The following is a 27993-nucleotide window of genomic DNA, read 5'->3' on the forward strand; positions in this document are numbered from 1 at the left end:
ATCCCGCCCCGCCCTGCCCGCCCCGGCGGAGCCGCCGCCGAGGAACCCAGTTTCCGAGGAACTTTTCGCCGGCGCCGGGCCGCCAGCGAGGTCGGGGCGGGACGCGAACGCGCGGACCCGGCGGACGCAAGGCTCGTGGCGGAAGTCCGCGCCCGCGGGGGACCGAGCCGAGGTGGCAACGGCGCCATGGATGAGCCGCCCTTTCCCGAGGCGGCCTTGGAGCAGGCGCTGGCCGAGCCGTGCGAGCTGGACGTGGCGCTGCTGACGGACATCGAAGGTGCGTCCGGGCCGGGCTCCGCGCGAGTGGGGCGCGCAGGGGACGCCGGCCTTTGTCCTCCCGGGCGAGCGCGGGCGTGGGCGCTGCTGCCGCTGCCAATGCGCGCGGGGCACCCCGCGTCCTCGCAACTCGGAGCGCGCGCCGCGCCGGGCACTCCGCGCGGGGCCTCCCCGCTGCCCGCTGGCGTGTCCACGGGCGGCGCCGCCACGGGCCCCCAGGCGGTGCGCGTCCGGCACACGTGCGCCTCGGGGCGGCCCCGGTGCGGGCCCCGCGCGGTGCGGCGGGTGAGCTCAGTCCCGCGGCGGCGGCGCGAGCGGGACACCCGGGTGTTGCCGAGGCCCCGCCCCTCCCGTCCGTGACGTCAGCGCGGGGTTACTCGCGGTCATTCCCTCGGGCCCCGGAGTTCAGCTCGGCGCCGCCGGAGCCCGTGCGCGTGTGCGCGTGCGCGCGCGCGCGGCTCGTCCTCTCGCCGCTCCCCGCCCGGTCGGCGTATCATGGCCTGTTTATTGACTACCAGTGACGCCCCAACCTAGACACTGGGGGTGCAGAGACCTGGGCCTCCTCCCTATCTGGAGAGCTCAGAAATCCCCCCAAAGAAACTGGCAAAACGGATAAGGGTGTGCCGTTGCACTCGGGGATGGAAGAGGGGCCGGTGTGGAGCTAGCGGCCTTGTGTACTCGGGTCCAGAGATGGGGCAGGACCTCCCTGATGGGGTCCAGAGATGGGGCAGGACCTCATCGAGCCTACTTGGGCCTTGAGACTTGAGCGTCAGCCCCGGGGCTAGCGGAGAGGGGTGTTACCCCCGGGCTGGCCCGCAGCACGGCCAGCCAGGGCAAAGGCCCGCGTCTGAGCAGCTGGAGGAAATGCCCGGCAGGTGAAGTGGAGAAGGTAGGCCAAAGGGTCACCGGGCCCGGTCTGCCAGGGTGAGGGCAGGTGGTGCAGCGGCGGATTAGGACATTTTTTTATATAAATAAATTATTAATGTCAATAGGGTGACATCAATAAATCAGGGTACATATATTCAAAGAAAACATGTCCAGGTTATCTTGTCATTTAATTATGTTGCATACCCGTCACCCAAAGTCAGATTGTCCTCCGTCACCTTCTATCTAGTTTTCTTTGTGCCCCTCCCCCTTCCCCTCCCCCCACCCCTAGTAACCACCACACTCTTGTCCATGTCTCTTAGTCTCGTTTTTTGTTTTTGTTTTTTTTATTTACTTATTTACAGGGACAGAGAGAGGGACAGATAGGAACAGACAGACAGGAACGGAGAGAGATGAGAAGCATCAATCATCAGTTTTTCGTTGCGACACTTTAGTTGTTCATTGATTGCTTTCTCATATGTGCCTTGACCGCGGGCCTTCAGCAGACTGAGGAACCCCTTGCTGGAGCCAGCGACCTTGGGTCCAAGCTGGCGCGCTTTGCTCAAGCCAGATGAGCCTGTGCTCAAGCTGGCGACCTCAGGGTCTCGAACCTGGGTCCTTCCGCATCCCAGTCTGACGCTCCATCCACTGCACCACCACCTGGTCAGGCTCTTAGTCTTGTTTTTATGTTCCACCAATGTATGGAATCATGTAGTTCTTGTTTTTTTCTGATTTACTTATTTCACTCCGTATAATGTTATCAAGATCCCACCATTTTGTTTCTTTTCTTTTTTTTTTTTTTTCATTTTTCTGAAGCTGGAAACAGGGAGAGACAGTCAGACAGACTCCCGCATGCGCCCGACCGGGATCCACCCGGCACGCCCACCAGGGGCGAAGCTCTGCCCACCAGGGGGCGATGCTCTGCCCATCCTGGGCGTCGCCATGTTGCAACCAGAGCCACTCTAGCGCCTGAGGCAGAGGCCACAGAGCCATCCCCAGCGCCCGGGCCATCTTTGCTTCAATGGAGCCTTGGCTGCGGGAGGGGAAGAGAGAGACAGAGAGGAAGGTGTGGCGGAGGGGTGGAGAAGCAAATGGGCGCTTCTCCTGTGTGCCCTGGCTGGGAATTGAACCCGGGTCCTCCGCACGCTAGGCCGACGCTCTACCGCTGAGCCAACCGGCCAGGGCAAGATCCCACCATTTTGTTGTAAATGATCCAATGTCATCATTTCTTATGGCTGAGTAGTATTCCATAGTGTATATGTGCCACATCTTCTTTATCCAGTCTTCTATTGAAGGGCTTTTTGGTTGTTTCCATTTCTTGGCCACTGTGAACAATGCTGCAATGAACATGGGGCTACATGTGTCTTTATATATCAATGTTTCTGAGTTTTGGGGGTATATACCCAGTAGAGGGATTGCTGGGTCATAAGGTAGTTCTGTTTTCAGTAAGGTCATAGGATACAAAATTAACAATACAAAAGTCCATAGCCTTTCTATATGCCAACAATGAAATATTAGAAAACTAACTAAAAAAAGTAATCCCCTTCACGATTGCAACAACAACAAAAAAATACCTAGGAATAAACATAACAAAGAATGTAAAGGACCTATATAACGAAAACTACAAAGCATTGTTAAGGGAAATCGAAAAAGATACAATGAGATGGAAAAATATTCCTTGTTCGTGGATAGGAAGAATAAATATAATCAAAATGGCCATATTACCCAAAATAATTTATAAATTTAATGCAATTCCCATCAAAATTCCTATGACATTCTTTAAAGAAGTGGAACAAAAAATCATCAGATTTATATGGAACTATAAAAAACCCCGAATAGCCAAAGCAATCCTAAGGAAAAAGAGTGAAGCTGGGGGCATTATAATACCTGACTTCAAACTATATTATAGGGCCATGATAATCAAAACAGCATGGTATTGGCAGAAAAATAGACACTCAGACCAATGGAACAGAATAGAAAGCCCAGAAATAAAACCACATATATATGGTCAAATAATCTTTGATAAAGGGGCCAACAACACACAATGGAGAAAAGAAAGCCTCTTCAACAAATGGTGCTGGGAAAACTGGAAAGCCACATGGAAAAGAATGAAACTGGACTACAGTTTGTCTCCTTGTACTAAAATTAATTAAAAATGGATCAAAGACCTAAATATAAGACCTGAAACAATAAAGTACATAGAAGAAGACATAGGTACTAAACTCATGGACCTGGGTTTTAAAGAGTATTTTATGAATTTGACTCCAAAGGCAAGGGAAGTGAAGGCAAAGATAAATGAATGGGACCACATCAGACTAAAAAGTTTTTGTACAGCAAGAGAAACTGACAACAAAATAGACAGACAGCTAAATGGGAAATGATATTTTCAAACAACAGCTCAGATAAGGGCCTAATATCCAAAATTTACAAAGAACTCATAAAACTCAACAACAATCAAACAAACAAACAATCCAATAAAAAAAATGGGAAGAGGACATGAACAGACACTTCTCCCAGGAGGAAGTACAAATGGCCAACAGATATATGAAAAGATGCTCATCTTCTTTAGTTATTAGAGAAATGCAAATCAAAACTGCAATGAGATACCACCTCACACCTGTTAGATTAGCTATTATCAACAAGACAGGTAATAGCAAATGTTGGAGCGGCTGTGGAGAAAAAGGAACCCTCATTCACTGTTGGTGGGACTGTAAAGTAGTACAACCATTATGGAGGAAAGTATGGTGGTCTCCACACACGAGTTTACAGAGAAGGGGTTGGGGGACCGTGGTGTAAGCAGGTCCCCATTAGATGGTGGTTGCCCCTCTCTTGGTAGATGGGGCCGGGGCCAAGCGAAGCCCTAGCAAACTGCCCCCTGTGGAGGCTGTGCAGGCCAGCCACTCTGGCCAAGGTGCATTGACTGACAGGGAGGCTGAGGCCAAGCGCTCAGGCTTCCCACAAGCTGGATGGACACGGCGGTTTTGGTGGAGCCTGGTCTGCCTGGCATGGACAGAACCAGAGGCGTCTGCTTCAGCCTTACAGGTTGCCAGCAGGGGTGCTTATCAGCCTGCTTCCCCTGAGACCAGAGACCAGGCGAGGACAGGGCCGGAGGGAAGGAGACCCTGGTCGCTGGGTTTTGAGTCCCAACCCCCAGGCCCTGGGGAGATCCCAGTGGGACCCAGCTGACGGTTCCACAAATACTAGATTCAGTGAGTGGGACCCGGAAGGTTCCATGACCAAGCGGTGCAGACCTGAGCTTTGGGGACCTGAATCTGGACACGACTTACTTCCTCTGCCATCCTGCACAAACCCTTTCACCCCTCCCCCCCAGATTCGAATGCTTCCCTTCATGTTGGAACAGGGGTGTCCTGGTACAGGAATAGGGGTGTCCAGGTCCAGGTCTTGTGGACTCGTTTATAGAAACATTCTCCTAACCCTAAGCCTAACCTTAACCCCTGGGACCCAAAGTCAGTAATGGGCAGTTGTCACTGGGGGTGGGGACGAGTGGAGATCAGACTCTAATCTGAGAGAAAGAGAACAGCTGGGCCTCTTGCTGGGTGAATTTAATCTCAGAACCGTGTCTGACTTCTTGCCTGAGCTCAGGGAAGGGAAAAACGCGTGGTCCACTTCCAGTTACTGGCCCTGAAGGGCAGAAACTCATGGGCAGGGTTCAGGACTGAGAGCCCCCGCCCCCAGCTTCTGGCAGGGGTGGGCGGGAAAAAGAGGACACGACCTCAGAGAGGCCTGCAGCTTCCCAGCCCTGTGCTCGGTGCTTGAGGCTGCAGATCTGTGCCCCCCACCTAGTCGCCACCACACTGTCATGTGCCACAGCGCAGAGCCAGGGCCCGAGCCACTGCTCCTGGCCACAGTGTGGGCAGGAGGACAGCACAGAGCCAGGGCCCGAGCCACTGCTGCTGGCCACAGTGTGGGCAGGAGGACAGCACAGAGCCAGGGCCCGAGCCACTGCTCCTGGCCACAGTGTGGGCAGGAGGACAGCACGGAGTCACTGGCCGGAGCCACTGCTGCTGGCCACAGTGTGGGCAGGAGGACAGCACAGAGCCAGGGCCCGAGCCACTGCTGCTGGCCACAGTGTGGGCAGGAGGACAGCGCAGAGTCACTGGCCGGAGCCACTGCTGCTGGCCACAGTGTGGGCAGGAGGACAGCGCAGAGTCACTGCCCGGAGCCACTGCTGCTGGCCAGTGTGGGCAGGAGGACAGCACAGAGCCAGGGCCCGAGCCACTGCTGCTGGCCACAGTGTGGGCAGGAGGACAGCACAGAGCCAGGGTCTGAGCCACTGCTGCTGGCCACAGTGTGGGCAGGAGGACAGCGCAGAGTCACTGGCCGGAGCCACTGCTGCTGGCCACAGTGTGGGCAGGAGGACAGCGCAGAGTCACTGGCCGGAGCCACTGCTGCTGGCCACAGTGTGGGCAGGAGGACAGCGCAGAGCCAGGGCCCGAGCCACTGCTGCTGGCCACAGTGTGGGCAGGACTCTCACTGGGTTGGATAGACGTGAGGGTTTGCCCACCGTGACAGAGGATTTCTTGTTTTTTTATTCAGACTTTTCTGCTCTTTTCCCTAATTACACAACTAATCTCTGTATTGTAGAAAAATTAGAAAGCGCAAGCGACTAAAAAGAAAAGAAAACCTAACCCTGCCCCCCACAGATAAGCTGTCAATCACATGGTAACTATTCTCGTGTGCCTGTATATATATTTTTTCGGAATGCCTCCACACTTCTTGATCCCCTTTTGAAAAACAACGTTAGTGAGGTATAATTTACCTGTCAAAGATTTATCCATTTTAAGTATACAACTCAGTGAATTTTAGTGAATTTACCAAGTCGGGGGCGGGGGGAGATGCCTCACCAGTTGGTTGAAGAACATTTTCATCGCCCCTATAAGATCTCTCGTGCTTCTTTGCAGCTGCTCCGGGTCCACCCTGGCCCCAGGTGACCACTTTATAAATGGAATAGGGTCCGTTGTAAACAGCCAGACCACAGTCAGGGTCTCTGGCTTGCATACCTGTCGCCCTTTGGTGGACACCCAGCTTGTTCTGTCCTCATGAAATGTGCGGCAGTGGACAACACCCAAGGCCAGTGTTTGCCTGGTGGGACCTCCTTTGGTTCTACAGAGAGGCTGAGGCTTGGGGGCGGAGATTGCTGGTCTGAGGTTGGGCTGCCGTCTGGGCTTTCCCCTGACCCCCCCCCCCAGGGCAGGGGTCCGGAACCTATGGCTGCGAGCCAGATGTGGCTCTTCTGATGGCTGCATCTGGCTCGCAGACAAATCTTTAATTTAAAAAAATTGTAACGTTAAAAATATAAAACATTCTCATGTATTACAGTCCATTCATTTCCTACCGTTCATGTTCATGGTTGCAGGTGGCTGGAGCCAATCACAGCTGTCCTCCGGGACAACAACAAATTTTTATTGGGTAATGTGTAACATACACGGGTCGTTGTATGGCTCTCACGGAATTACATTTTAAAATATGTGGTGTTCGTGGCTCTCTCAGCCAGAAAGGTTCCCGACCCCTGCCCCAGGGTCTCCAGGTCCTCAGAGAGGAGCAAGGGTTGAGAGGTGGGCTGAGGTGCCAGGATGTGGAGCTGGGCCAGATTGAGGAAGCAGTGGGGAGTCTTGGGGAGGGGGCTGGACCGGGGCACTGCCATGCTTGCATTCCTTGTCGTGAGTTCCCTGCGGCGGCGGCTGGGTTGGAGGATCACAACACAGGGAACTGACGGGCACTTGTTGTGTGCCAGAGACTGGGCCAGCCATTGAGTCCTCCTGACAGTCCTGGTGGGCAGACCTAGGATCTTCTCCTACTGGGTGAACACATGAGGCACAGAGAGGTCAAGAGTCTTGCCTTAGCTCGCACAGCCAGAGCATGGCCAAGCCAGGGTTCAGACTCAGGCGGTGGGCTTCAGAGCCCATGCCCTTAGCTGTTAATCTCGGGGCTCCTAAGAGTGGGGTTAGGGGTTGGGGGGTTGGGCACTAGAGCAGAGAACGCAAGAGGCTGCTTCCTGGGGGGCGGTGCTGGAGCCTGGGAGTGGGTCGCAGACAGGTCAGAGGCCACAAGGCCACCTCCCTCTCCCTGAGCTTGGAGTCATGAGACCGAGGACGGGCACCAGGCAGCCTTGAGCCCCACCCTGCCAGCAAAGTCCTCTGTCATGCGGACGGGCTTGGGTGGAGCTGCAGAGCCCTCTGTTCCGTGGGCGAGACCTCTGCCCTGGCGGCAGAGCGCGATGGCCTCCTTCACGGGCCCCCTTTCCTGCCCTGTGCTTGGGGGTCCAGTGGCGGCTGTGGGCAGAGGGACCCTGAGAGCAGCCCCTCTGTGCCCATGTTTGGGATTATTGTTAAACTGGTGGCAGTCTTCACCTTCCCACTAACTTATCAGATTTTGCACGTGCTTCTAAATGCAGAAGAGGCAGATGGGAATGGAGTTCTGGTCAGGGACTCCACATCCAGCCCGGGGGGTGGTCCTGGCCGAGAGGTCACCCGGGGACTCTTGTTGGCCTAAAGCCTTTGGTGGCATAGCTGACCTCCTCTGCCTGGACACCCCCAGGTACACTCTGTCTGTCCTGCCCTGGGGGTCTGACAATCCAGGGTAGCCTTCCTGGCAGTGATTTCTGGAGGTCTCTTGGCCTTGGGGTCCCTCCCAAGGTGCCTGAGCCAATCACAGGGGAGCCTGACTCAGGTTCCAGCCCTTGTGTGTGGCTGTTTGTTTTTTGTGGGTTTTTTTGTACATTTCTGAAGCTGGAAACGGGGAGGCAGTCAGACTCCCGCATGCGCCCGACCGGGATCCACCTGGCACGCCCACCAGGGGGCGACGCTCTGCCCACCAGGGAGCAATGCTCTGCCCCTTTGGGGCGTCGCTCTGTTGCGACCAGAGCCACTCTAGCGCCTGAGGCAGAGGCCAAAGAGCCATCCTCAGCGCCCGGGCCAACTTTGCTCCAATGGAGCCTTGGCTGCGGGAGGGGAAGAGAGAGACAGAGAGGAAGGAGGGGGGGTGTGGAGAAGCAAATGGGCGCTTCTCCTATGTGCCCTGGCTGGGAATCGAACCCGGGTCCCCCGCACGCCAGGCCGAGCTCTACCGCTGAGCCAACCGGCCAGAGCCTGTGTGTGGCTGTTTTTGAGACCCAGGCCAGCCCTGGTGCCGAGGACACAAAACACACTGCCACCTGGCACCTCTCCCCACCATATCTTGTGCCCAGTTCTCTCCCTGGTCCCACTAACCACAGACCCTCCTTAGAAAACACAGCCTGAGACTGCCGACTGCCCAGCTCTCAGTGTCTGGACGCACGCCCCCCCTTTCCCAGACCACTCATGGCTCTCCAGTGCGCCCAAGACAGAGTTGCCTGTTTCGGCGTGGCATTCAAGACCTGTAAGGCTGCCAGACCTGCTCTTCCTATTCATCCAGAGCCTACTACACAGACATTCCCCATGCCCCTGTTCTGGTGAGGTGCCCTCCTCCTGGGCCCTGTGTCCAGAGCCCCTCGGGGGTACGTACAGCCTGAGAGAGACCGCTCCTATCCGGAGTTTCCCTTCCCATCCCCTTTTCTGCCTTTGTCATCTGGCCTTCCCATCCTGGGGCCTCAGAACGTCGGTCCCGTGTGGCGCTGCCTTGCTGTTTTCCTAGGGAGAGCGCCCTGCCTTCTCTGAGCTGCAGGGACCAACCCTGGACAGCGGGCGGGAGAGGCTGAGGTTTTCTGCCCCCGAGCCCTGTGGGTCCCAGCCCCAGTGCCTCTGAGAGGACAGGGTTGGGAGGACAGGGTTGGGAGGACAGAGAGAAGCATGCTGGGAGTGGGTTCAACAGACAGACAGGCAGGTGGCAGGCAGTTCCCTCCTGCTCAGTGGTCACCCGGCCGGACATAAACATCCTGAGTCAGCCCCAGGCAGGGTTCACCTCCGGGCAGAGACCTGGGATCTGGACTTTTCCCTGCGGCAGGTGCAGCCCTGGTGGGAGCGGCCGTGCGGGCCACAGGAAGTGTCTCTGGCCTTATCTTCAGGGTGGGAGACAGCGTGGGACTGGTCAAGGCCAGTGGGGGGGCTTCCTACCCCTACCCCCACCTGACCCCTAAGGATGTGCCCTTTGATCCTGGAACTGACCAGGACTGCACACGTTTGACACTCACGGCCCACATGGCCCCAGAAGGGGGGCTCCTGGCCCAGTATCCTGGGAAGTGTGTGTGGGGGTGTCTGTTAGTCTGGTTCCAGGTTTGTGAGTCCCCTGCTGGATTTGGGGTTTGGTGGGGGTGGGGGAGGGCTGGGGAAGTCCGTCCATCTGACCTGGAACCCCACTCAAGCCCCCCACCTGACACCCAGCTATCTCCAGTGGGCCTGCCCCTCCTAGTCACACCTCGAGCCCGCTGTTCCCATGGCGGGTCTCTGGGGTCCCCATTCTCCCTGCAGCGGAAAGGCTTGGGGCCCAGAGGTCTCCAAGTTCAGCCTCTATTGTGTGGCTGTGGACAGAGCGGCTTGACCTCTCTGACCTTCATGTTCTCATCAGTGTACTGGGAATCATCATGGAAGCAGTTTTTTAGAGTTGTGGCCCATCAGGTGAACTCTCAGGTCAAGTACTTAAGCCGTATACGACACATAGTAGGCCCTCAACCAATGCCAGTTAGTGTGATCACTTAGAGCATGTAACGGGCCTGATACCTGGTATATTTAGCTAGACAGATGTCAGCAGTGGTTGTCCAAGGAGCCTGTGTTGCAAGTTTCTAGGTTGTTTTGAGCATCCACCATTTGGGGATGCCGGGTTTCTAGGTGGGACACCACCTGGGACAGGTCAAGGCCAGTGGGGGGGTGGGGAGGCTTCCTGTCCCTACCCCCACCTGACCCCTCAGGAACAAGTCGTGTTGTTGAAGATGAGACTAGAGCCAGAAGGCCCCTCAGAAATGGCGGTATTGTTACTTCTTCACTCAGTGCACAGAGGAGGGACAAAGGCCTCGAGACTGGGCTCACCACCATCCCACGGCCACCCAACCTGGCTGGGCAGGCCCGGGGCAGCAGAGCGGTGTGTGTGAGTGTGTGTGTGTATGTGTGTGTGTGCGCGCGCATGTGAGTGTGTGTGTATGTGTGTGTGTGTGTGCATGTGTATGTGTGAGCGTGTGAGTGCGTGTGTGTGTGAGTATATGTGTGTGTAAGTATATGTGTTTGTGAGTGTATGTGTGTGTGAGTATATGTGAGTGTGTATGTGTGTAAGTGTATGTATGTGTGAGTGTATGTGCGTGTGAGTGTGTGTGTGAGTGTATGTGAGTGTGAGTGTGTGTAAGTGTATGTGCGTGTGTGTGTGAGTATGTGTGTGAGTGTATGTGCGTGTGAGTGTATGTGAGTATGAGTGTGTGTGTAAGTGTATGTATGTGTGAGTGTATGTGCGTGTGAGTGTGTGTGTAAGTGTATGTGCGTGTGAGTGTGTGAGTGTATGTGCGTGTGAGTGTATGTGAGTATGAGTGTGAGTGTGTGTGTGTGAGTGTGTGTGAGTGTGTGAAGGAGCGAGAGACCTGGGAGAAACAACAGGGGGGGCCAGGCGCACAGGAAGGGAGAGCTTCCCGGAGGGGCGGCCCTGCAAGGGGCACAGTGTTGCCGGGTCTGGGGCACAGGCGATTGTCCCCCCGCACAGAACACCGCAGGGCCGTCTGGGAAATGCACATTAAAGCATCTCGGAGGACGTTCCAAGTCACCCAGCTCCTGGGACTGAACAAGCCACCAAAAGCAAATAAAAACAATAAAACCCAGTGTTGGCGATGCCGTGAAACGGGGCACGCGTTGGCGATGCCGTGAAGCGGGGCACGCGTTGGCGATGCCGTGAAGCGGGGCACGCACGTTGCGGGGGGGTTGTAAAAAAGGGGCTTATCTTCTGCAGAGAAAACAGCAGGCTGCCTTTGGACCACAGGCCCTGCATAGTACGGGCTGCAGGGGAAACGGCCCCAAAGGGAGAAATAGATATCACTCATCTCGAGACCTGCAGCTCTGCTGCTGCTGTGACTGGGAACTTGCTCAGCGGTAGAGGACAGCCCCCCAAACCGCCACTGCATCGGGCCCGTGGGGTGTTCCTTTTCAGCTTCCAGAGTCGGCACGGGCCCCGAGCCTACACCCCGGACAAGATGTCTGAACTGGCCCCGGTCTGCCTCTTGTAAATGGCCATCTTCCAGGGTCCTGTTCAGGCTTCCTTGACCGGTGTGTTTGGGAGCTGGTGTATGGAGGGGCAGATCTGAGGAGGGGCGTCAGAGCAAGCTTTGAAGGGGGAATAGTAGGTTTCCCGGTGGACAGAGGACAGCGGGAAGGGCTTTCCTGGGAGAGGGAACAGTCTGGGAAACGCAAGGCAGCGTTGCATGGCACGAGGCGCTTAGAAGGCAGACAGGGAAGCAAGGCTCAGCCAGAGCTGAGGCAGGAGAGCCTGCTGGCCGGCAGAGTCCAGCAGGAGGGTGGCGGCAGCAGTCGGCACAGCCCTTGTCTCTGCTGGCCCGGGGCTGGGTGCTGCCGGGGTCACAGAGGTGGTTCAGGCTCAGCTCTGCCTGGAGGGGCCAGCTGTAGCCTGGCCTCTGCTGGTGGTTAGGAAGGCTTCCAGGAGGAGGCAGTGCCCGAGCTGAGCCTTGAAGAGCTTTGTGTTGCTGTCCCAACCTGAGACAAGTGGCGACGGCAAGTCGGGCAGAACCAGGCTGGAGTTGGGGCTTCTGGCGGGCTGGGACTGCCAAGTGTGGGCTTGGGAGTTTGGTGGGCCAGGGTCTGAGTCCCAGCCTCTCCAGTCGGCCTTGGGCCCGTGGCTGTCCTCTCAGTCTGTTTCCTGGTCAGGCTGTAGGGCCCATCCTATTCCAGGAAAAGCCAGCACACACTTGCCCCCCTGGGGCAGTCCTGAATGCACAAAGGGTGGCCTGTGTCCCCCCCCACCCCCCGGGGCATACACGACCAGCTGAGAACACGAGAACCCCCACCCTGGGGTGACCAGGGGGGCGCTGGTGGGGGCCGCAGGGACGGCGGCAGACAGAGTGCAGCCCCAGCTCCCTGGCATGTGGGGGAGCACCCATCCCCGCCCCGCAGAAGTGGGATGCCCTTGGGGGCCCCACAAGCCACGTGGGGCGGGGCTGCTTTTATTTTGTGTCGTGTTCTGCACCTTCGCGCACCCTCTGTGACCTGCACTCACAGGACGGTTTGTAAATCCCTTTCTTTCCTGCCCGTACCCTTTTGGAAAATTGGTGTCCCTGGCACAGGTGCCAGACCAGCTTGGATTGGAATCCCAGCTCCGAGGCGCCCAGGCTGCCCCCCTGACCTCTGCCCCCACCCCGCCCTCGCCACAGCCACCCTGGCCTCTGGTTGTGTCAACATCACATCAAGCTTGCAACTACCTTAGGGCACTTTCACACTTGCTGTTTCTTCCTCCCAAGACTGTTCTCTTCCTCTTATTTCATTCAGGCTTTTAGTCAGATGCCACCTCCCCAGAGAGGCCCGCCCTGACTACCTCATTGCAGCGGTCCCTCACACTCTCTCCCCTGCCTCTGTTTTTCCATGTGCTCATCGCCACCTGCACCCACATTCCTCCATGTGTTTGCAAGCCCTTGTCTCCCTCACGGAACATAAGCTCCCCAAGGGAAGGTCTTTGTTCTGTGTCCCTGTATTTTCAGTACCTGGCACGGGCCTCACACACAGCAGACACTTAGGGAAGGGCAGTTGTTATTATGAGGGAAGTAGGTCTGGCTTCATGAACCAGGCCATGTCGTATAAGTGGTGAGCTCCCTGTGCTGGGAGGCATGCAAGCAGAGGGTGGGGTTCAAGGCCTCGTGCAGGTGTTCAACGGGCTCCTGTGATGGTCATTGCTGGGCTCCTGCAAGTCCATAGTGTGGTGGGCCCTTCCGGGATGTCTGTCATGGCCTCACAGAATAAACAGGCCAGAGAATAAAAGGCTGACCCACATTGGCCTTCAGAGAGAGGTTTGAAGGTAGAGCCAGGGAGGGAGGGAAAGGGGCCGTTTCAGGTTTCCTGTTGGGTTCTGATAGAATCAGGACCGGAGAGGAAGAAGGAGAGGGAAAAGGAATCCAGGCTGGGTGGGGTGGGAGGAGGAAAGGTGAGAAATGGGGGTGGGGGAGGTAGGTAGGTCCCCGGTGCCTCCCTCTCTTCCCCTGTGTTCAGAGAGTGCCCGCAGGAGCCACATGTCCCTTCTGAGTCTCCTCTGTGTGGGAGGTCAGTCTTCTGGGCCCACTGTCCTGGCTCCCGGGGCTGGGACTGGACAAGGCAGGAGAGTTGCTTCCTTAAACTGTGTACCCTGGGTGCTCTCTACTTCACCTCATCTCTCCAGAAAACAGCCTCCTTCAAGTGCATGTGGCGTTCCAGCCTGAGCATTCCAAATGTGGGGCAGCTCACCCCCCACCCCGACTTTCTGTGTAGTTCTGGAGCATCCCAGTTGCAGCAGAGGGATTCACCTGCCAGGGACCTTGCTGGGTGATGGATGCTTCACACGCTGGCTCTCTTAGAATCCCCCGTGAGACCAGGCATAGAAGCTTGGGAGCGGGGGTGGTCGTGGTGACCTGCCCCGGTTCACGAAGCCAGTGGGGAAAGAGTGGGCGCGTGGCTGGATCTGGGGGGGTGGGCGGGGGGCTATGGGGCTGGTTTTCAAGTTTCCACACACACACACACACACACACACACACACCCGCCTCCAGACTGAGCCCTGGCACGCCAACTTCTGCAGAGATTGGCCACAGATCCAGCCCCAGGAAAGAGTGATGTGGAGACTGGTCAGGCCATGAGTTCAGGGGATTGGCTGGCCTCGCCCCATGCCACCGGGTGCCTAGTGACATGGCACCCAGTCCTTCCTCGCTGCATCCTAGCTTAGACTGTGCCCTCTGCCCCCAGGCCAGCCTCCGGACTCCTGCCACCCCGGTCTGAATGGGATGGGGGCAGAGCACAGAGATGTGAGAAGAGGAAAACAGAGAGGCAGGAAACTGTGTAGGGAGGAGAAGGATGGGGCGGAAGGGAAGACCGGAGCGCTGAGGTCGTCCTGCCAAGCTCTAGCCAGGCCTCCGGCCTGGGCACCCTTGTCCACAGTTACTCAGTGAGGTCAGAGCCTTTACCCCAGCGGGGGTTTTGGGGGCGAGTGAGGGTGTGAGCACCCCCTAGGCGGAGGAGAGAGGAGAAGGCTGTTGTCCCCGGCACCCCTACAAGACTGAGGAAGGGCCTGTTGGGGAGACGGGGCGTGTGTGTGAAGAGGAGGTCGAGTTTCCTCATTTAGGCCCCTGGAGAAGGGAGGGCAGCTGGGGCAGGAGGGCTCTGGTCCCCCACACCATCTGTCCAGTCCCCATGCCCACCTGCCCAAGATTTGGCCCCCCTCCAAGTTGGCAGGAGCTGGGGGGGGGCAGGAGGAGGCTGGCCCGAGCTGCAGTCAAAGGCTGGATCAGGCCTTGCTGGTGGTCTGATCACAGAAGCCTGAGTCGGTAACACGGGCGCTGTTGGTCGCTATGTGTGTTGAACTCTGACCTCACATAGAAGGGGGATAGGCCTAGATACCCCCTCAGAAGCTCTGCACAACCTTTCACCTCAGGCCTGACACCCTGCCTTCCTCATCTGTCCTGGGGGCCCCTCTTGGCCTCCCAGGACCCTACAAGTGAATGAACAGCCTGCATGGGCTGGGGGCCCTGAGAGTTTGGGGGGGCAGGGAAGACTTCACTGACCCCCCCACCTCCGCACCATCCCAGACCCAGGTCCCTCTCTCTGCAAAGGGACCTATGTCCTGGAGTCAGGATACTCAAGTATGATCTGGATGGGTATTTGAGGTGGGGTTTTCCCTTCCTCACTCTGGGCTTCAGTTTCTCGGCAGTGGCCTGTTAGCAATCTGGTGTTCATGGGGCGGGCTGGTGGCCCCATGCCTCAGTTGCCCCAGGAAGGGTAGGTCCCCGCAGCCTGGGCCTTATTTAAGGGTTTCTTGGGCACTGAGCGAACCACCCCGCTATCTCCTTTATATTCCATTCGAGGTCAAGGAGGTGTGATCGTTCCATTTTCTGGAAGGTTAAACTGAGCCTCAGAGCGGTGGAGACCCGCTCAGGGTGTCCGCGAGCCAGCGGTTTCGAACACAGAGCTCTGGGGTGTTGGGGCGTCGCTGCCCGGATCTTCCCGGGCCGGTGCCCGCTCCGCGGCGCCCATCATAGGCGGAGACGGAGCGGGTGGGAGCCGGGTGACCGCCAGTAACCCCGGCGGCTGTCGGCGCGGAGCGGGTTAAGGACGGGCGCCCGCGGGTAACCCCAGCCCCTCGGGAGTCGCGGGGTGATACCCGAACCGGAGTCGTCGGGGCGGGGCGGGGCCCGGAGGGGGCGGGGCGCGGCCGCTGATTGGCGGCGTGCGCTCACCCCATGCCCGGGCCGCGGCTGGGGCGTGGCCGGCTGGGGCGTGGCCTGCGGGTGGGCGGGGCGGGCTCCCCGCCGGGCTTTAAAGCGCCGCCGAGTCCCGGCAGGTGCAGTCGGCGCGGACACCCGCTGGCCCAGCTGGCTGGACGCCCCAAAGGGGCGGCAGGCCGCGGAGCCATGGATTGCACGTTCGAAGGTATTTTTTTTGGAGGACTTCCCCCCCTTTATTACTGAGCCTCCATCTCCGATGCGGGGTCGCGCGCCCCGGTTCCCTTGAAGGGGGGCGCCTGTGAGTGAGGGGCGGCTGTCGGACTCCGAATAGGAAAACAGGTTCCCGAGAGGGAAGGCCTACCGCTCCCCAGCTCTTAGGACGGGCAGTGGACACTCCTCTGCCTTGTTACCCTCCCCCGGGGCAGAGGGGGCAGCTGGGAGGAGGGCCGGTGGTCTTTCTGTCGGGATTGTCCAAATCGGGGACCCCAGCCCTGCGTTCAGTTCGTTTCCCCTCCTGTCAGAGAGGCCCCGTGAGGACTGGGGTGAAGGGCCGGAGATCCTGCAAGTGAAAATAGTTACTGACCCGCATAAACCTGGGCAGGGGGCCCCACAAAATGTTTCTATTTGAGAACCCAGAAGGCTGAGCTTGACATCCCCATCCTGCTCTGTTGGAGGCCATAAAGAGGCCCCCACACTGTAGTCCCTTTCCTGCCTGGGCACCTGTCAGGAAGGAGTCCGGCAAGATTGAGTCCCCATTCTGTGCCAGCTGCCTGCCTGCAAAGCCTTTTAGTGGCCCTGCCAAAAGGTTTAATCTTTTATTGTTGTGTGGGTGAGGGATGAGGAAACTGAGACGGTAGCTCAGGCCTGGGTCTTGGGGGGATTTGGGGACTCCCAGGGTTGTGCTCGTGGGTCCTGCAGGGTCCTTTGACCCAGTGGTTAGCTGCCCACAGTGGGTTAGAGGGCCCCAGGCTGATGCAGCTAGGCTGCGGTCGCCAGCGTGGGGGAGAGGGCGTGTGGCCAGGCTGGCAGTGGTGGATAGTGCTCCAGTCTGAACAAGGAGGAAGGGGTCAGAGCAGACAACATGCGCTTTTATAGAGGGGAAACCAAAGCCCTGAACAGCCAGGTCCTGCGTGTGCTTGGCTACAGACAGCGTCTGGGCTTGTGCCCAGAACACGCAGACACCCTGGTTGGTACTCCTGTGGCTAGCATCTGACTCGGCCCCAAGGCCTCGGTCCGTTTCACAGAGCAATGGGTTGGTGATGGCAGCCCTGGAGTCAGGACTCTTGGGCCCAAGCCCCAGTTCTGCCTCCGCCTAGGTATGTGGGGCAAGTTAATGACCCTTGTGGGGCCTTGGCCCTGCGTGTCACTGACCTCATCGAGTTGGTGTAGGGCTTTCTGATAACAGGTGAAGCACCTGGCACTGCTTGCACTTGTGGAGCCCTGTGGACAGGGACGTGCAAATGTGTGAAGCGCCTTGCAGGGCCAGCCCCTGCTCCACTGTTGCTCACACAGCCTCCTCTCTCCCCCAGACATGCTTCAGCTCATCAACAACCAAGACAGTGACTTCCCGGGGCTGTTCGACCCACCTTATGCTGGGGGTGGAGCAGGGGGCACTGACCCCACCAGTCCGGAAGCCAGCTCCCCGGGCAGCAGCTTGTCTTTACCTCGTGCCACTATGAGCTCCTCGCTGGAAGGCCTTCTGGGGGCACCCAAGGCAGTACCCCCACTGTTGTCCCCTCCCCAGCCTGCGCCCACATTGAAGATGTACCCATCCGGGCCTGCCTTCTCCCCTGGACCTGGTATCAAGGAAGAGCCAGTGCCACTGACCGCCTTGCGGACCCCCAGCCCACAGCCCCTGCCGGGGGCCCTCCTGCCCCCGAGCTTCCCCGCGCCAGCCGCCCCGCAGTTCAGCTCTGCCCCCGTGTTGGGCTATCCCAGCCCTTCCGGAAGCCTTTCCACAGGTAAGGGGGGGGTGTGGAGGGAGGGGCCAGCTGGGGCGCAGGGAGGAGGGTCCGCTGTGGTCCTGGGAGAGGAACTGGCAGGATTAAAAACCGGCCTCCTCTCTGCTGCGCGAGACGCCACTGCCAGCAGCACCTGTGCCCTTGTGGTTGGGTTAAGCCCGGCCCCCCCTCTCCTGGGGTGCCCACGTCAGTGCTGCTCTTCCGACGACGCACGCCTGGCTGCAAAGCTGGCACGTCCCCAGCAGAGCCCCAGGCGGGGGATGTGGAGATAGCAAACTGAGGCCCCAAGGGGTCGAGACTCATCCAGGGCCACACGGGGATATGGATCTGAGGATGGGCTGGACGTCGGTTGCTTGGAGCAGATTGTACCTACAGCCCCAGACTTCATCTCTGCAGGGTCCCCTCCAGGGAGCACCCCACAGCCGCTGCCTGGCCCGGCCGGGGTCCCGCCCATCTCCTTGCAGACCCAGGTTCAGAGTGCAGCCCCCCATCAACTGCTGACAGCCACCGCCACCACCACAGTGGCCCCTGGAACGACCACTGTCACCTCGCAGATCCAGCAGGTCCCGGTAAGGGGACTGGTCCAGGTGTTTGGGGGGTGGCGGCCACTGGCCCGGGCACACAGTGAGTAGCTGAGACGGACTGGTCCAGGAGTTTGGGGGGTGGCGGCCACTGGCCTGGGCACACAGTGAGTAGCTGAGGCGGACTGGTCCAGGTGTTTGGGGGGTGGCAGCCACTGGCCTGGGCACACAGTGAGTAGCTGAGGCGGACTGGTCCAGGAGTTTGGGGGGTGGGCACACATGAGTAGCTGAGGCGGACTGGTCCAGGAGTTTGGGGGGTGGGCACACAGTGAGTAGCTGAGACGGACTGGTCCAGGAGTTTGGGGAGTGGGCACACATGAGTAGCTGAGGCGGACTGGTCCAGGAGTTTGGGGGGTGGGCACACAGTGAGTAGCTGAGACGGACTGGTCCAGGAGTTTGGGGGGTGGGCACACATGAGTAGCTGAGGCGGACTGGTCCAGGAGTTTGGGGGGTGGGCACACAGTGAGTAGCTGAGACGGACTGGTCCAGGAGTTTGGGGAGTGGGCACACATGAGTAGCTGAGACGGACTGGTCCAGGTGTTTTGTGGGGGGGCCACTGGCCCGGGCACACAGTGAGTAGCTGAGACGGACTGGTCCAGGAGTTTGGGGGGTGGCGGCCACTGGCCCGGGCACACAGTGAGTAGCTGAGGCGGACTGGTCCAGGTGTTTGGGGGGTGGCGGCCACTGGCCTGGGCACACAGTGAGTAGCTGAGGCGGACTGGTCCAGGAGTTTGGGGGGTGGGCACACATGAGTAGCTGAGGCGGACTGGTCCAGGAGTTTGGGGGGTGGGCACACAGTGAGTAGCTGAGACGGACTGGTCCAGGAGTTTGGGGAGTGGGCACACATGAGTAGCTGAGACGGACTGGTCCAGGTGTTTTGTGGGGGGGCCACTGGCCCAGGCACACAGTGAGTAGCTGAGACGGACTGGTCCCGGTGTTTTGTGGGGGGGGCCACTGGCCCGGGCACACAGTGAGTAGCTGAGGCGGACTGGTCCAGGTGTTTGGGGGGTGGCGGCCACTGGCCCAGGCACACAGTGAGTAGCTGAGGCGGACTGGTCCAGGTGTTTTGTGGGGGGGGGCCACTGGCCCGGGCACACAGTGAGTAGCTGAGGCGGACTGGTCCAGGAGTTTGGGGGGTGGGCACACAGTGAGTAGCTGAGACGGACTGGTCCAGGTGTTTGGGGAGTGGGCACACATGAGTAGCTGAGACGGACTGGTCCAGAGTTTGGGGAGTGGGCACACATGAGTAGCTGAGACGGACTGGTCCAGGTGTTTGGGGGGTGGGCACACAGTGAGTAGCTGAGGCGGACTGGTCCAGGTGTTTGGGGGGTGGCGGCCACTGGCCCAGGCACACAGTGAGTAGCTGAGACGGACTGGTCCAGGAGTTTGGGGGGTGGGCACACATGAGTAGCTGAGACAGACTGGTCCAGGTGTTTGGGGGGTGGGCACACAGTGAGTAGCTGAGACGGACTGGTCCAGGAGTTTGGGGGGTGGGCACACATGAGTAGCTGAGACAGACTGGTCCAGGTGTTTGGGGGGTGGGCACACAGTGAGTAGCTGAGACGGACTGGTCCAGGAGTTTGGGGGGTGGGCACACAGTGAGTAGCTGAGACGGACTGGTCCAGGTGTTTGGGGGGTGGCGGCCGCTGGCCCGGGCACACATGAGTAGCTGAGACGGACTGGTCCAGGTGTTTGGGGGATGGCGGCCGCTGGCCCGGGCACACATGAGTAGCTGAGACGGACTGGTCCAGGTGTTTGGGGGATGGCGGCCACTGGCCCGGGCACACAGTGAGTAGCTGAGACGGACTGGTCCAGGAGTTTGGGGGGTGGGCACACATGAGTAGCTGAGGCGGACTGGTCCAGGAGTTTGGGGGGTGGGCACACATGAGTAGCTGAGGCGGACTGGTCCAGGAGTTTGGGGGGTGGGCACACATGAGTAGCTGAGGCGGACTGGTCCAGGTGTTTGGGGGGTGGCGGCCGCTGGCCCGGGCACACAGTGAGTGGCTGAGGCGGACTGGTCCAGGAGTTTGGGGGGTGGGCACACAGTGAGTGGCTGAGACGGACTGGTCCAGGAGTTTGGGGGGTGGGCACACATGAGTAGCTGAGACGGACTGGTCCAGGAGTTTGGGGGGAGGGCACACAGTGAGTAGCTGAGACGGACTGGTCCAGGTGTTTGGGGGGTGGGCACACAGTGAGTAGCTGAGACGGACTGGTCCAGGAGTTTGGGGGGTGGGCACACAGTGAGTAGCTGAGACGGACTGGTCCAGGAGTTTGGGGGGTGGGCACACAGTGAGTAGCTGAGGCGGACTGGTCCAGGTGTTTGAGGGGTGGCGGCCACTGGCCCGGGCACACAGTGAGTAGCTGAGACGGACTGGTCCAGGAGTTTGGGGGGTGGGCACACAGTGAGTAGCTGAGGCGGACTGGTCCAGGTGTTTGGGGGGTGGGCACACATGAGTAGCTGAGGCGGACTAGTCCAGGTGTTTGGGGGGTGGGCACACAGTGAGTAGCTGAGACGGACTGGTCCAGGTGTTTGGGGGGTGGCGGCCACTGGCCCGGGCACACATGAGTACCTGAGACCGCCCCCCCCCTCCGTTCCTCAGGTCCTGCTGCAGCCTCACTTCATCAAAGCCGACTCGCTGCTCCTGACAACCGTGAAGACAGACCTGGGGGCCCCGGTGAAGGCGGCGGGGGTCGGCTCCCTGGCCCCTGGCACAGCTGTGCAGACTGGGCCCTTGCAGGTGGGTGGCATCGGCTGGGCAGAAGGGTGTGTGGTCTCCCCACCTGCGTACCCACCTGGTAACCCCTACCTGGCTCTGCAGACCCTGGTGAGCGGCGGAACCATCCTGGCGACTGTGCCGTTGGTAGTGGACACCGACAAGCTGCCCATCAATCGGCTGGTGGCCAGTGGAAAGGCCCCAGGCTCGTCCCAGAGCCGTGGCGAGAAGCGCACGGCCCACAACGCCATTGAGAAACGCTACCGCTCCTCCATCAACGACAAGATCATCGAGCTCAAGGACCTGGTGGTGGGCACGGAGGCGAAGGTGTGGGCGCCGGCCGGCCGGCACAGGCATGGCGTGGGCAGACTCAGGGGAAGGCGGCAGCTGGAAGGAAGGGAAGGGTTTGGACTGGGCTTGGCCAGACGGGTCTTGGCTTCAGTCTGCTTGGGCCTGGCCAGCTTTGTTTATTCAGCTAAACGTTACGGAGGCCTTCGTGCACCAGCAGCTGCTCTGAGCCCCCGGAGGTGAAGAAGTGAACAGACTGACAATAATCCTCCTGCTGGGGGACTGACATGCTAGTCGGGGGGTGACAGTAAACGAGACGAGTAGTGGGGGGTGTAAGCCAGGTGGTTCTAAGTGCTCTGGGAGAAAATAAACCCGCAAGGGGGACGGTGAGATTCGCAGATGGGATCAGGCAGGGAAGGCCCCCCAAAGTGACCTGATGTACGTGCAGCAAGTACCAAGGGGGTGAGGGAGTGAAATAAGAAGATGGTAGTAATGATAATAGCAGTTCAACACTGTTGTGTGCATTCTGCATATTAATCCTCATGCCCATCCTGTGAGGAAGGTTGTACTGAGGGAGGAACATTCCATGTAGAAGGAACAGTGAGTGCAAAGGCCCTAAGGCAGATGTGCCCCAAAGCATCCCCAGGGTCCCCTTGCTGAGGTGCCAGGCCTGACTGGCTGCCCGTGCTGTCTCCCTCCCACCCCTGCAGCTGAATAAATCTGCTGTCCTGCGCAAGGCCATCGACTACATCCACTTTCTGCAACAGAGTAACCAGAAACTCAAGCAGGAGAACTCGAGTCTGCGCAGTGCTGCCCCCAAGAGCAGTGAGTCCTGACCTCCCGTGGCCCGGGGTCTGGCCCCACCTCTAGCCCTGCCCCCGCCCTGGTCTCACCTGCAGCTCCGACCCTCCAAGGGCCCTTGGTCTCTCCTTTCCCCTCCGCCAGGGCCTTCAGTCGGTTTCGCCCGAACTCCAGCCCTGCTCCTTTCCCCACCTGTAGAACCTCCGAAGGACCCGGTGTCAGCTTGTGGCAGTAGAGGACACTCGGACATGCCCATGGAGGGCGTCAAGCCCGAGGTGGTGGACACACTGAGCCCACCACCTTCGGATGCAGGCTCGCCCTCCCAGAGCAGCCCCTTGTCCCTCGGCAGCAGGAGTGGTGGCAGTGGCAGTGACTCGGAGCCCGACAGCCCAGTCTTCGAGGACAGCCAGGTTGGGCCCTGCCATGTGGTCCCCTTTTGTCTCCTAGTGCTCTCTGAGCCCTAGGACTGGCTCAGAAACAAGCCCCCAACATGCCCACCTCCCATTTTATGGACAGGAAATCCGAGGCCTGGAGCCATGTGGGGTCCCTGGGTAAGGGTGGGTGGAGTGCTGACCTCTTCCCCAAGCCATGCTCTCGGGGCCAGTCCCACGGGACCCTCACCGGCCTGCCCACCCCACCAGGTGAAGCCAGAGCAGCTGCCGTCCCCCCAGAGCCGGGGCATGCTGGACCGCTCCCGCCTGGCCCTGTGTGCCCTCGTCTTCCTCTGTCTCTCCTGCAACCCTCTGGCCTCCCTGCTCGGCGGCTGGGGTCTCCCCGGCCCCTCAGATGCGACCAGCGTCCACCAGGGCTCTGGGCGCAGCATGCTGGGTGCTGAGGACAGAGGTAGGACAGGCCACCATGGATATCCTTGGCAGAGAGGTAGGAGCAGGGACTGCTGAGGGTGCAGACCCCTGCCTGCGGGCTTGGGCTCTCCATTTCTGGGAGCCGCGTCCCACCCAGCCTTGCTGTCTGTCCCTAGATGGCCCTGGGTGGGCACCGAGGCTGCTGCCCCCGCTGGTCTGGCTGACTAATGGGCTGCTGGTGCTGGTCTCCTTGGCACTTCTCTTCGTCTATGGAGAGCCGGTCACACGGCCGCACTCGGGCCCGGCCGTGCACTTCTGGAGGCACCGCAAGCAGGCTGACCTGGACCTGGCCAGGGTAAGGGGCTGGGCCCTGCAGGTGGACGGGGGGGGGGCCTCGGCACCTAGGGAGTTGCTGGGTGCCACCCCCTCTTCCCTGCCCTCCGAGTGACCCGTGAATCTGCTCTGTCCCCTTCACTCTTGTCTACTGCTCAGTCTCCCAGTGACCGTTGGGGGCCCAGCTCCACATAGCTGCAGGACACTGGGGTCATAGCAGGGAGCCCAAGGTGGTGGGATCTGCAGAGCTAGAGGGATGTCATGTGCCTGGGATGCTGGGGCCCTGCTTCACCCAGAAAACCCTTGTCCGCAGGGGGACTTTGCCCAGGCCGCCCAGCAGCTGTGGCTGGCCCTGCGTGCCCTGGGCCGGCCCCTGCCCACCTCCCACCTGGACCTGGCCTGCAGCCTGCTCTGGAACCTGATCCGCCTCCTGCTGCAGCGCCTCTGGGTGGGCCGCTGGCTGGCCAGCCGGGCAGGAGGCCTGCAGAGGGACTGCGCTCTGCGGGCCGATGCCCACACCAGTGCCCGGGATGCAGCCCTCGTCTACCATAAGCTGCACCAGCTTCATGCCACAGGTACGGTGGGCAAGGAGCTGGGCTGGAGGGACCCCTGCCCCTTCTGCACCATGCCCGGGCCTCACGCCCTGTCCGTTCCCCAGGGAAGTACGCGGGTGGGCACCTCACGGCTGCTCACCTGGCACTGAGTGCGCTGAACCTGGCGGAGTGTGCAGGGGACGCCGTGTCGGTGGCCACGCTGGCTGAGATCTACGCGGCCGCTGCACTGATGGTCAAGACCAGCCTGCCACGGGCCTTCCGGTTTCTGATGGTGAGCGGGTGGTATGCTGGTGAGGACAGGGCTGAGGAGGGGGCTGGACCGGGGGAGGCGCTTGGTCACGGGGCAGGCAGACTCCAGGCCTCGCTGGGGTGTCAGCCCCTGCCTGGGTCCAGGGTGACCGCCCACCTCCCTGTCGCCACAGCGCTGCTTCCTGAGTAGTGCCCGCCAGGCCTGCCTGGCACAGAGTGGGTCAGCGCCGCTCACCGTGCAGTGGCTCTGCCACCCTGTGGGCCACCGTTTCTTCGTGGACGGGGACTGGACTGTGGGCGGCCCCCCGAGGGTCAGCCTGTACAGCTCCGCCGGGAACCCAGGTGCGCTCTCTCCGGTTCCATCCGTCCCCCGTCCTCCTCCTCTGTTCCCCATCTCTGTTTCTCATCCTCGTTCCTGCCCTGTCCCCGTCCCCTGCCTCTCTGGGTGTCCCTGCCCGCCCCATCTGTTGCCCGGCCATCTGTTTCTGCACTGGGGGCTGGGTGTCTCTCCATCAGGGCTCCTCAGCAGCAGATGAAGACGGGGATCTGGGGGCAGGTGGTTGACTGGGGAGGTGATCCCAGGCAACACCACTGTGCAGTGAGGAGGTCGGACAGGAGAGGGACAGAGCTGATAAGGGCGTGTTAGGGAGGAGATGACCCTGTCTGAGTGTAGGTTATCCTATCTAGGAGCAGGGGCTAGGATGTTTATTCACCGACTTTTATCTGTCCCAGAGCCACGCCCACCTGTGTGCCCAGGAAAGAACCCTGGTTGTGGAGAGGGGAATATGGAGAGTAGAAAGCCCCCCCACTCACCCACTCCTCCCCACAGTGGACCCCTTGGCCCAGGTGACTCAGATATTCCGAGAACATCTCTTGGAGCAAGCACTGAATTGTGTGGCCAAGCCCAGCCCCAGCCCTGCCTCGGCTGACGGGGACAGGTGAGTGCCCCCATGCGCCCCGCGGGGCAAGGGCTGTGTCCAGGGGTTTGTGGAGGTGGCCACAGCCACTCGACTGTTGACTCACTGCATGGCCTCAGGTGGCTCTCAGCTCCTCCCGGGGTCTGTTTTCCCCACCGGCCTGGCAGGAGGAGACAGTGCCACGCTGTAGAGCCAGGACGCCAGGCTGTGCTGTGGCGGGAAGGCGAGGAGGGCCGGTGCCCTCCCAGGACCCTCGCCACCTGTCCTAACAGCCAGTCTCTCCTGCCACAGGGAGTTCTCGGATGCCCTCGGGTACCTGCAGCTGCTGAACAGCTGTTCTGATGCTGCCGGGGCTCCGGCCTGCAGCTTCTCTGTCAGCTCCAGCACAGCCACCCCCACTGGTGAGCCCAGGCCCCCGGCCCGTGACTGCCCGCTCAGCCCCCCCAGGCGCAGGGGGGCTCAGGGTCACGGAGCACCCCTGTCTGCACCTCCGCCCCCTGCAGGCACAGACCCCGTGGCCAAGTGGTGGGCCTCGCTGATGGCTGTGGTGACCCACTGGCTGCGGAGGGATGAGGACGCCGCTGAACGGCTCTACCCGCTGGTGGAGCACCTCCCCCGCGCCCTGCAGGAGTCCGAGTGAGTGCTGGCCAGCTGCTTCTGCCAGCGTTGTGCCCCCGGCCTGGCCCTCTTTCTTTGTCATGAAGCTGGAACCGGGGCAGCGGGGAGCTCTGTGAGGGCCTGTGGCCGGGACTGACCATCTCTCCTCTGCCCTGGCCTCAACAGGAGACCCTTGCCCAGGGCAGCTCTGCATTCCTTCAGGGCTGCCCGGGCCCTGCTGGGCCGTGGGAAGGCCGAATCTGGCCCAGCCAGCCTGGCCGTCTGCGAGAAGGCCAGTGGGTACCTGCAGGACAGCCTGACCACCCCAGCCGGCAGCTCCATCGACAAGGTGAGGGCCGGACCAGGGGCCTGGCAGATCCACGGGTCCCGAACTGCCCACTCCCGGGTCGTTCCCCTCCCCCCCGTCCCCCAGCAGCTACAGAAGATGGTGGGGTTGGCCTGACAGCACGGCTGGGTGCCCAGCTGGCTTTGCTTTCTGGGTCAGGCTTGGGTCCAGGGAGCAGGGTTAGCCCCGTGTGTTATCAGCCCCGCCTCCCATCAGGTAGGGCAGGGCCAGTGGTAGGGCTCTCCTTGGGGGCTGCTGTCACGGCAGGCGGTGGGCGTGGGGGCCTGCAGAGGCGGGCGGCCCCGAGGTGCATTGCTGTTGCATTGCATGTGTGTGAGGTGGGTGCAGTGCCTCGGCAGTGCAGCCCGGAGCCGGCCCCTGGCACCGCAGGTCCCCACCCTCCCCCTCCTGGAGCTGGAGCCCCGCCCATGACCTGCCCTGCCCACCTCCCCAGGCCGTGCAGTTGCTCCTCTGTGACCTGCTCCTCATGGCGCGCACGAGCCTGTGGCTACGGCAGCAGCCATCGGCACCAGCCCAAGCCGCGCAGAACTCGGGCAGTGGAGCCCAGGCCTCTGCCCTCGAGCTGCGGGGCTTCCAGCGGGATCTGAGTGGCCTGAGGCGTCTGGCCCAGAGCTTCCAGCCTGCCATGCGGAGGGTGAGTGCCCACGGCGCCCTTGCCTCGTAGTGGGGGGCATGAGGCAGCTTGGGGGGGGCGTGGAGGGGCACCTGTGAACCCTGACCGGCCTGGCCCCCTTCCTGCAGGTGTTCCTCCACGAGGCCACCGCCCGGCTGATGGCCGGGGCCAGCCCCACGCGGACGCAGCAACTCTTGGACCGCAGTCTAAGGAAGAGGGCTGGGCACTATGGCAAAGGAGGTGAGAGGGGGTGGTGGCCCCGGTCAGGGTGTGTGGGGGGGCAGCCTCGTCTTACCCACGCGGGTGTGGGAACTGCCCAGATAGGGTGTGACGGTGTCACAGCGAGATGGGGGGCCCTGGGGCAGTTATCTGAGCAATCCAATGAGGCCACTGCCACTGGTGGGATGCACAACTGTGCCCTCTTGTCTCTGAGTCTCTCCTAGACCTGGGGCTCGGAGATGGTTTGAGCGCCCGAGCTGGGGGTTCGGGGCTGGGTGTCACGTGGGCTGTGCCTGGCCCTAAGCCCCGCCCCCTAACGGCTCTGTGTGTGGTGTGTGTGTGTGTGTGGGTGTGGGTGTGGGTGTGTGTGGTGTGTGTGTTTGCGTGCAGGCGCCCTGGCCGAGCTGGAGTCACGCCCCACGCGGCGGGAGCACGCCGAGGCCCTGCTGCTGGCCTCCTGCTACCTGCCGCCCTGCTTCCTGTCGCTGCCCGGGCAGCGCGTGGGCATGCTGGCCGAGGCGGAGCGCATGCTCGAGAAGCTCGGGGACCGCCGGCTGCTGCACGACTGCCAGCAGATGCTCCTGCGCCTGGGCGGCGGGACCACCGTCACCAACAGCTAGAGCCCCGCCGGCGGTCCGGTCCGGCCCCTGGGCCCCTGTTTTAAGCCGCCCTGACACCCCCATGGGCTGGGTCCCGGGCCAGAGCCTCGAATGCCAAAGGCAGCGCCAGAGACCCCAGTATCCGCACAGTTCACCGGGGATTGCGCTGCAGCGGCGGGGGGTAGGTGGAAATGGGAGACCCTCGGGGGGCTTTTGCCGTCTGACCCGGAGGCTCAAAGAGGCGCCACCCCGTCGATAACTCCAGCTCCAGCGCCGGTTCTGCGGCCCGATGACCAACGGCCAGGATGGTGCTGTCCTCTGGTGGCCGGTCGGGGAATTGCAGCGGCCAGTCGGGTCTATCGCCTGTGCTCTGCGGGCACCCTAGACTATCTGAGGGAAGATAGGGAGTAGAGGTCACTCAACTTGGGGTGGGGCGGGCAGTTTGGCTTTCCCGGCCAGCAAGGGGGCTCTGCTCCAAAACGCCTCTTTCCCTTCTGGAGAGATCTGTACATAGTGTAGATCAGGGCGCATCTGCCTCCTGGCTTCTGAGTCTCCAAGTGTTACTTTGCCTTTTGCAAACTTTATTTTCATAGGTTGAGTTTTGTACAGAGAATAAAAGACAAATTATTTATAATCTGGGTTTTGTTTCCTTGGGGAGAGTGTGTGCTTCAGTTGATGTACTTGCCAACCATAAAGGTTCTTTTGGAGCCTTCCACCCACCCATCTGCGTAAGGGACTAGATTTCCCCCTTCTTGATGTTATGGGAGGCCGGGCAGGAGGGGTGGGGGTGGGGGGGCGGGGTTATGACTTCCAGCTGAGCTGGATCCTACTGATCTCTGGGCCACAGGTTTGAACCCTTAATCCTTAGGGCCATTATAATCTCAGCTGTTCTCCCCCTAGCTTCTACCCCCACTCTCAGGGTGACATGGAGGACACT

The 27993-nt window shown here is 60.4% G+C and overlaps 1 protein-coding gene across 10 annotated transcripts; it reads left to right on the forward strand.

The window, feature by feature from the left end:
• SREBF1 (sterol regulatory element binding transcription factor 1) lies at window positions 1-27690 on the forward strand. 10 transcript variants are annotated; one of them, XM_066264457.1, is made up of 20 exons: window positions 1-303; window positions 15608-15665; window positions 16990-17421; window positions 17818-17990; window positions 20603-20740; window positions 20822-21043; window positions 21715-21829; window positions 22004-22215; window positions 22447-22648; window positions 22785-22963; window positions 23255-23516; window positions 23600-23766; window positions 23918-24086; window positions 24574-24682; window positions 24953-25062; window positions 25165-25297; window positions 25445-25607; window positions 26059-26259; window positions 26367-26478; window positions 26848-27223. In XM_066264457.1, exons 1-20 carry the CDS (start codon window positions 187-189, stop codon window positions 27075-27077), a joined length of 3504 nt encoding a protein of 1167 aa, XP_066120554.1. In that variant the 5' UTR covers window positions 1-186; the 3' UTR covers window positions 27078-27223. The 10 variants fall into 10 exon arrangements, with proteins under 10 accessions (XP_066120554.1, XP_066120546.1, XP_066120555.1 ...); XM_066264451.1 differs by lacking the exon at window positions 15608-15665 and having other exon boundaries at window positions 3-277; window positions 21950-22215; XM_066264450.1 differs by lacking the exon at window positions 15608-15665 and having other exon boundaries at window positions 4-277; window positions 21950-22215; window positions 22447-22684.
• The last annotated feature ends 303 nt before the right edge of the window (window positions 27691-27993 follow it).

Source organism: Saccopteryx bilineata, chromosome 2 (genome assembly GCF_036850765.1).
Source record: "Saccopteryx bilineata isolate mSacBil1 chromosome 2, mSacBil1_pri_phased_curated, whole genome shotgun sequence".
Taxonomy (NCBI): domain Eukaryota; kingdom Metazoa; phylum Chordata; class Mammalia; order Chiroptera; family Emballonuridae; genus Saccopteryx; species Saccopteryx bilineata.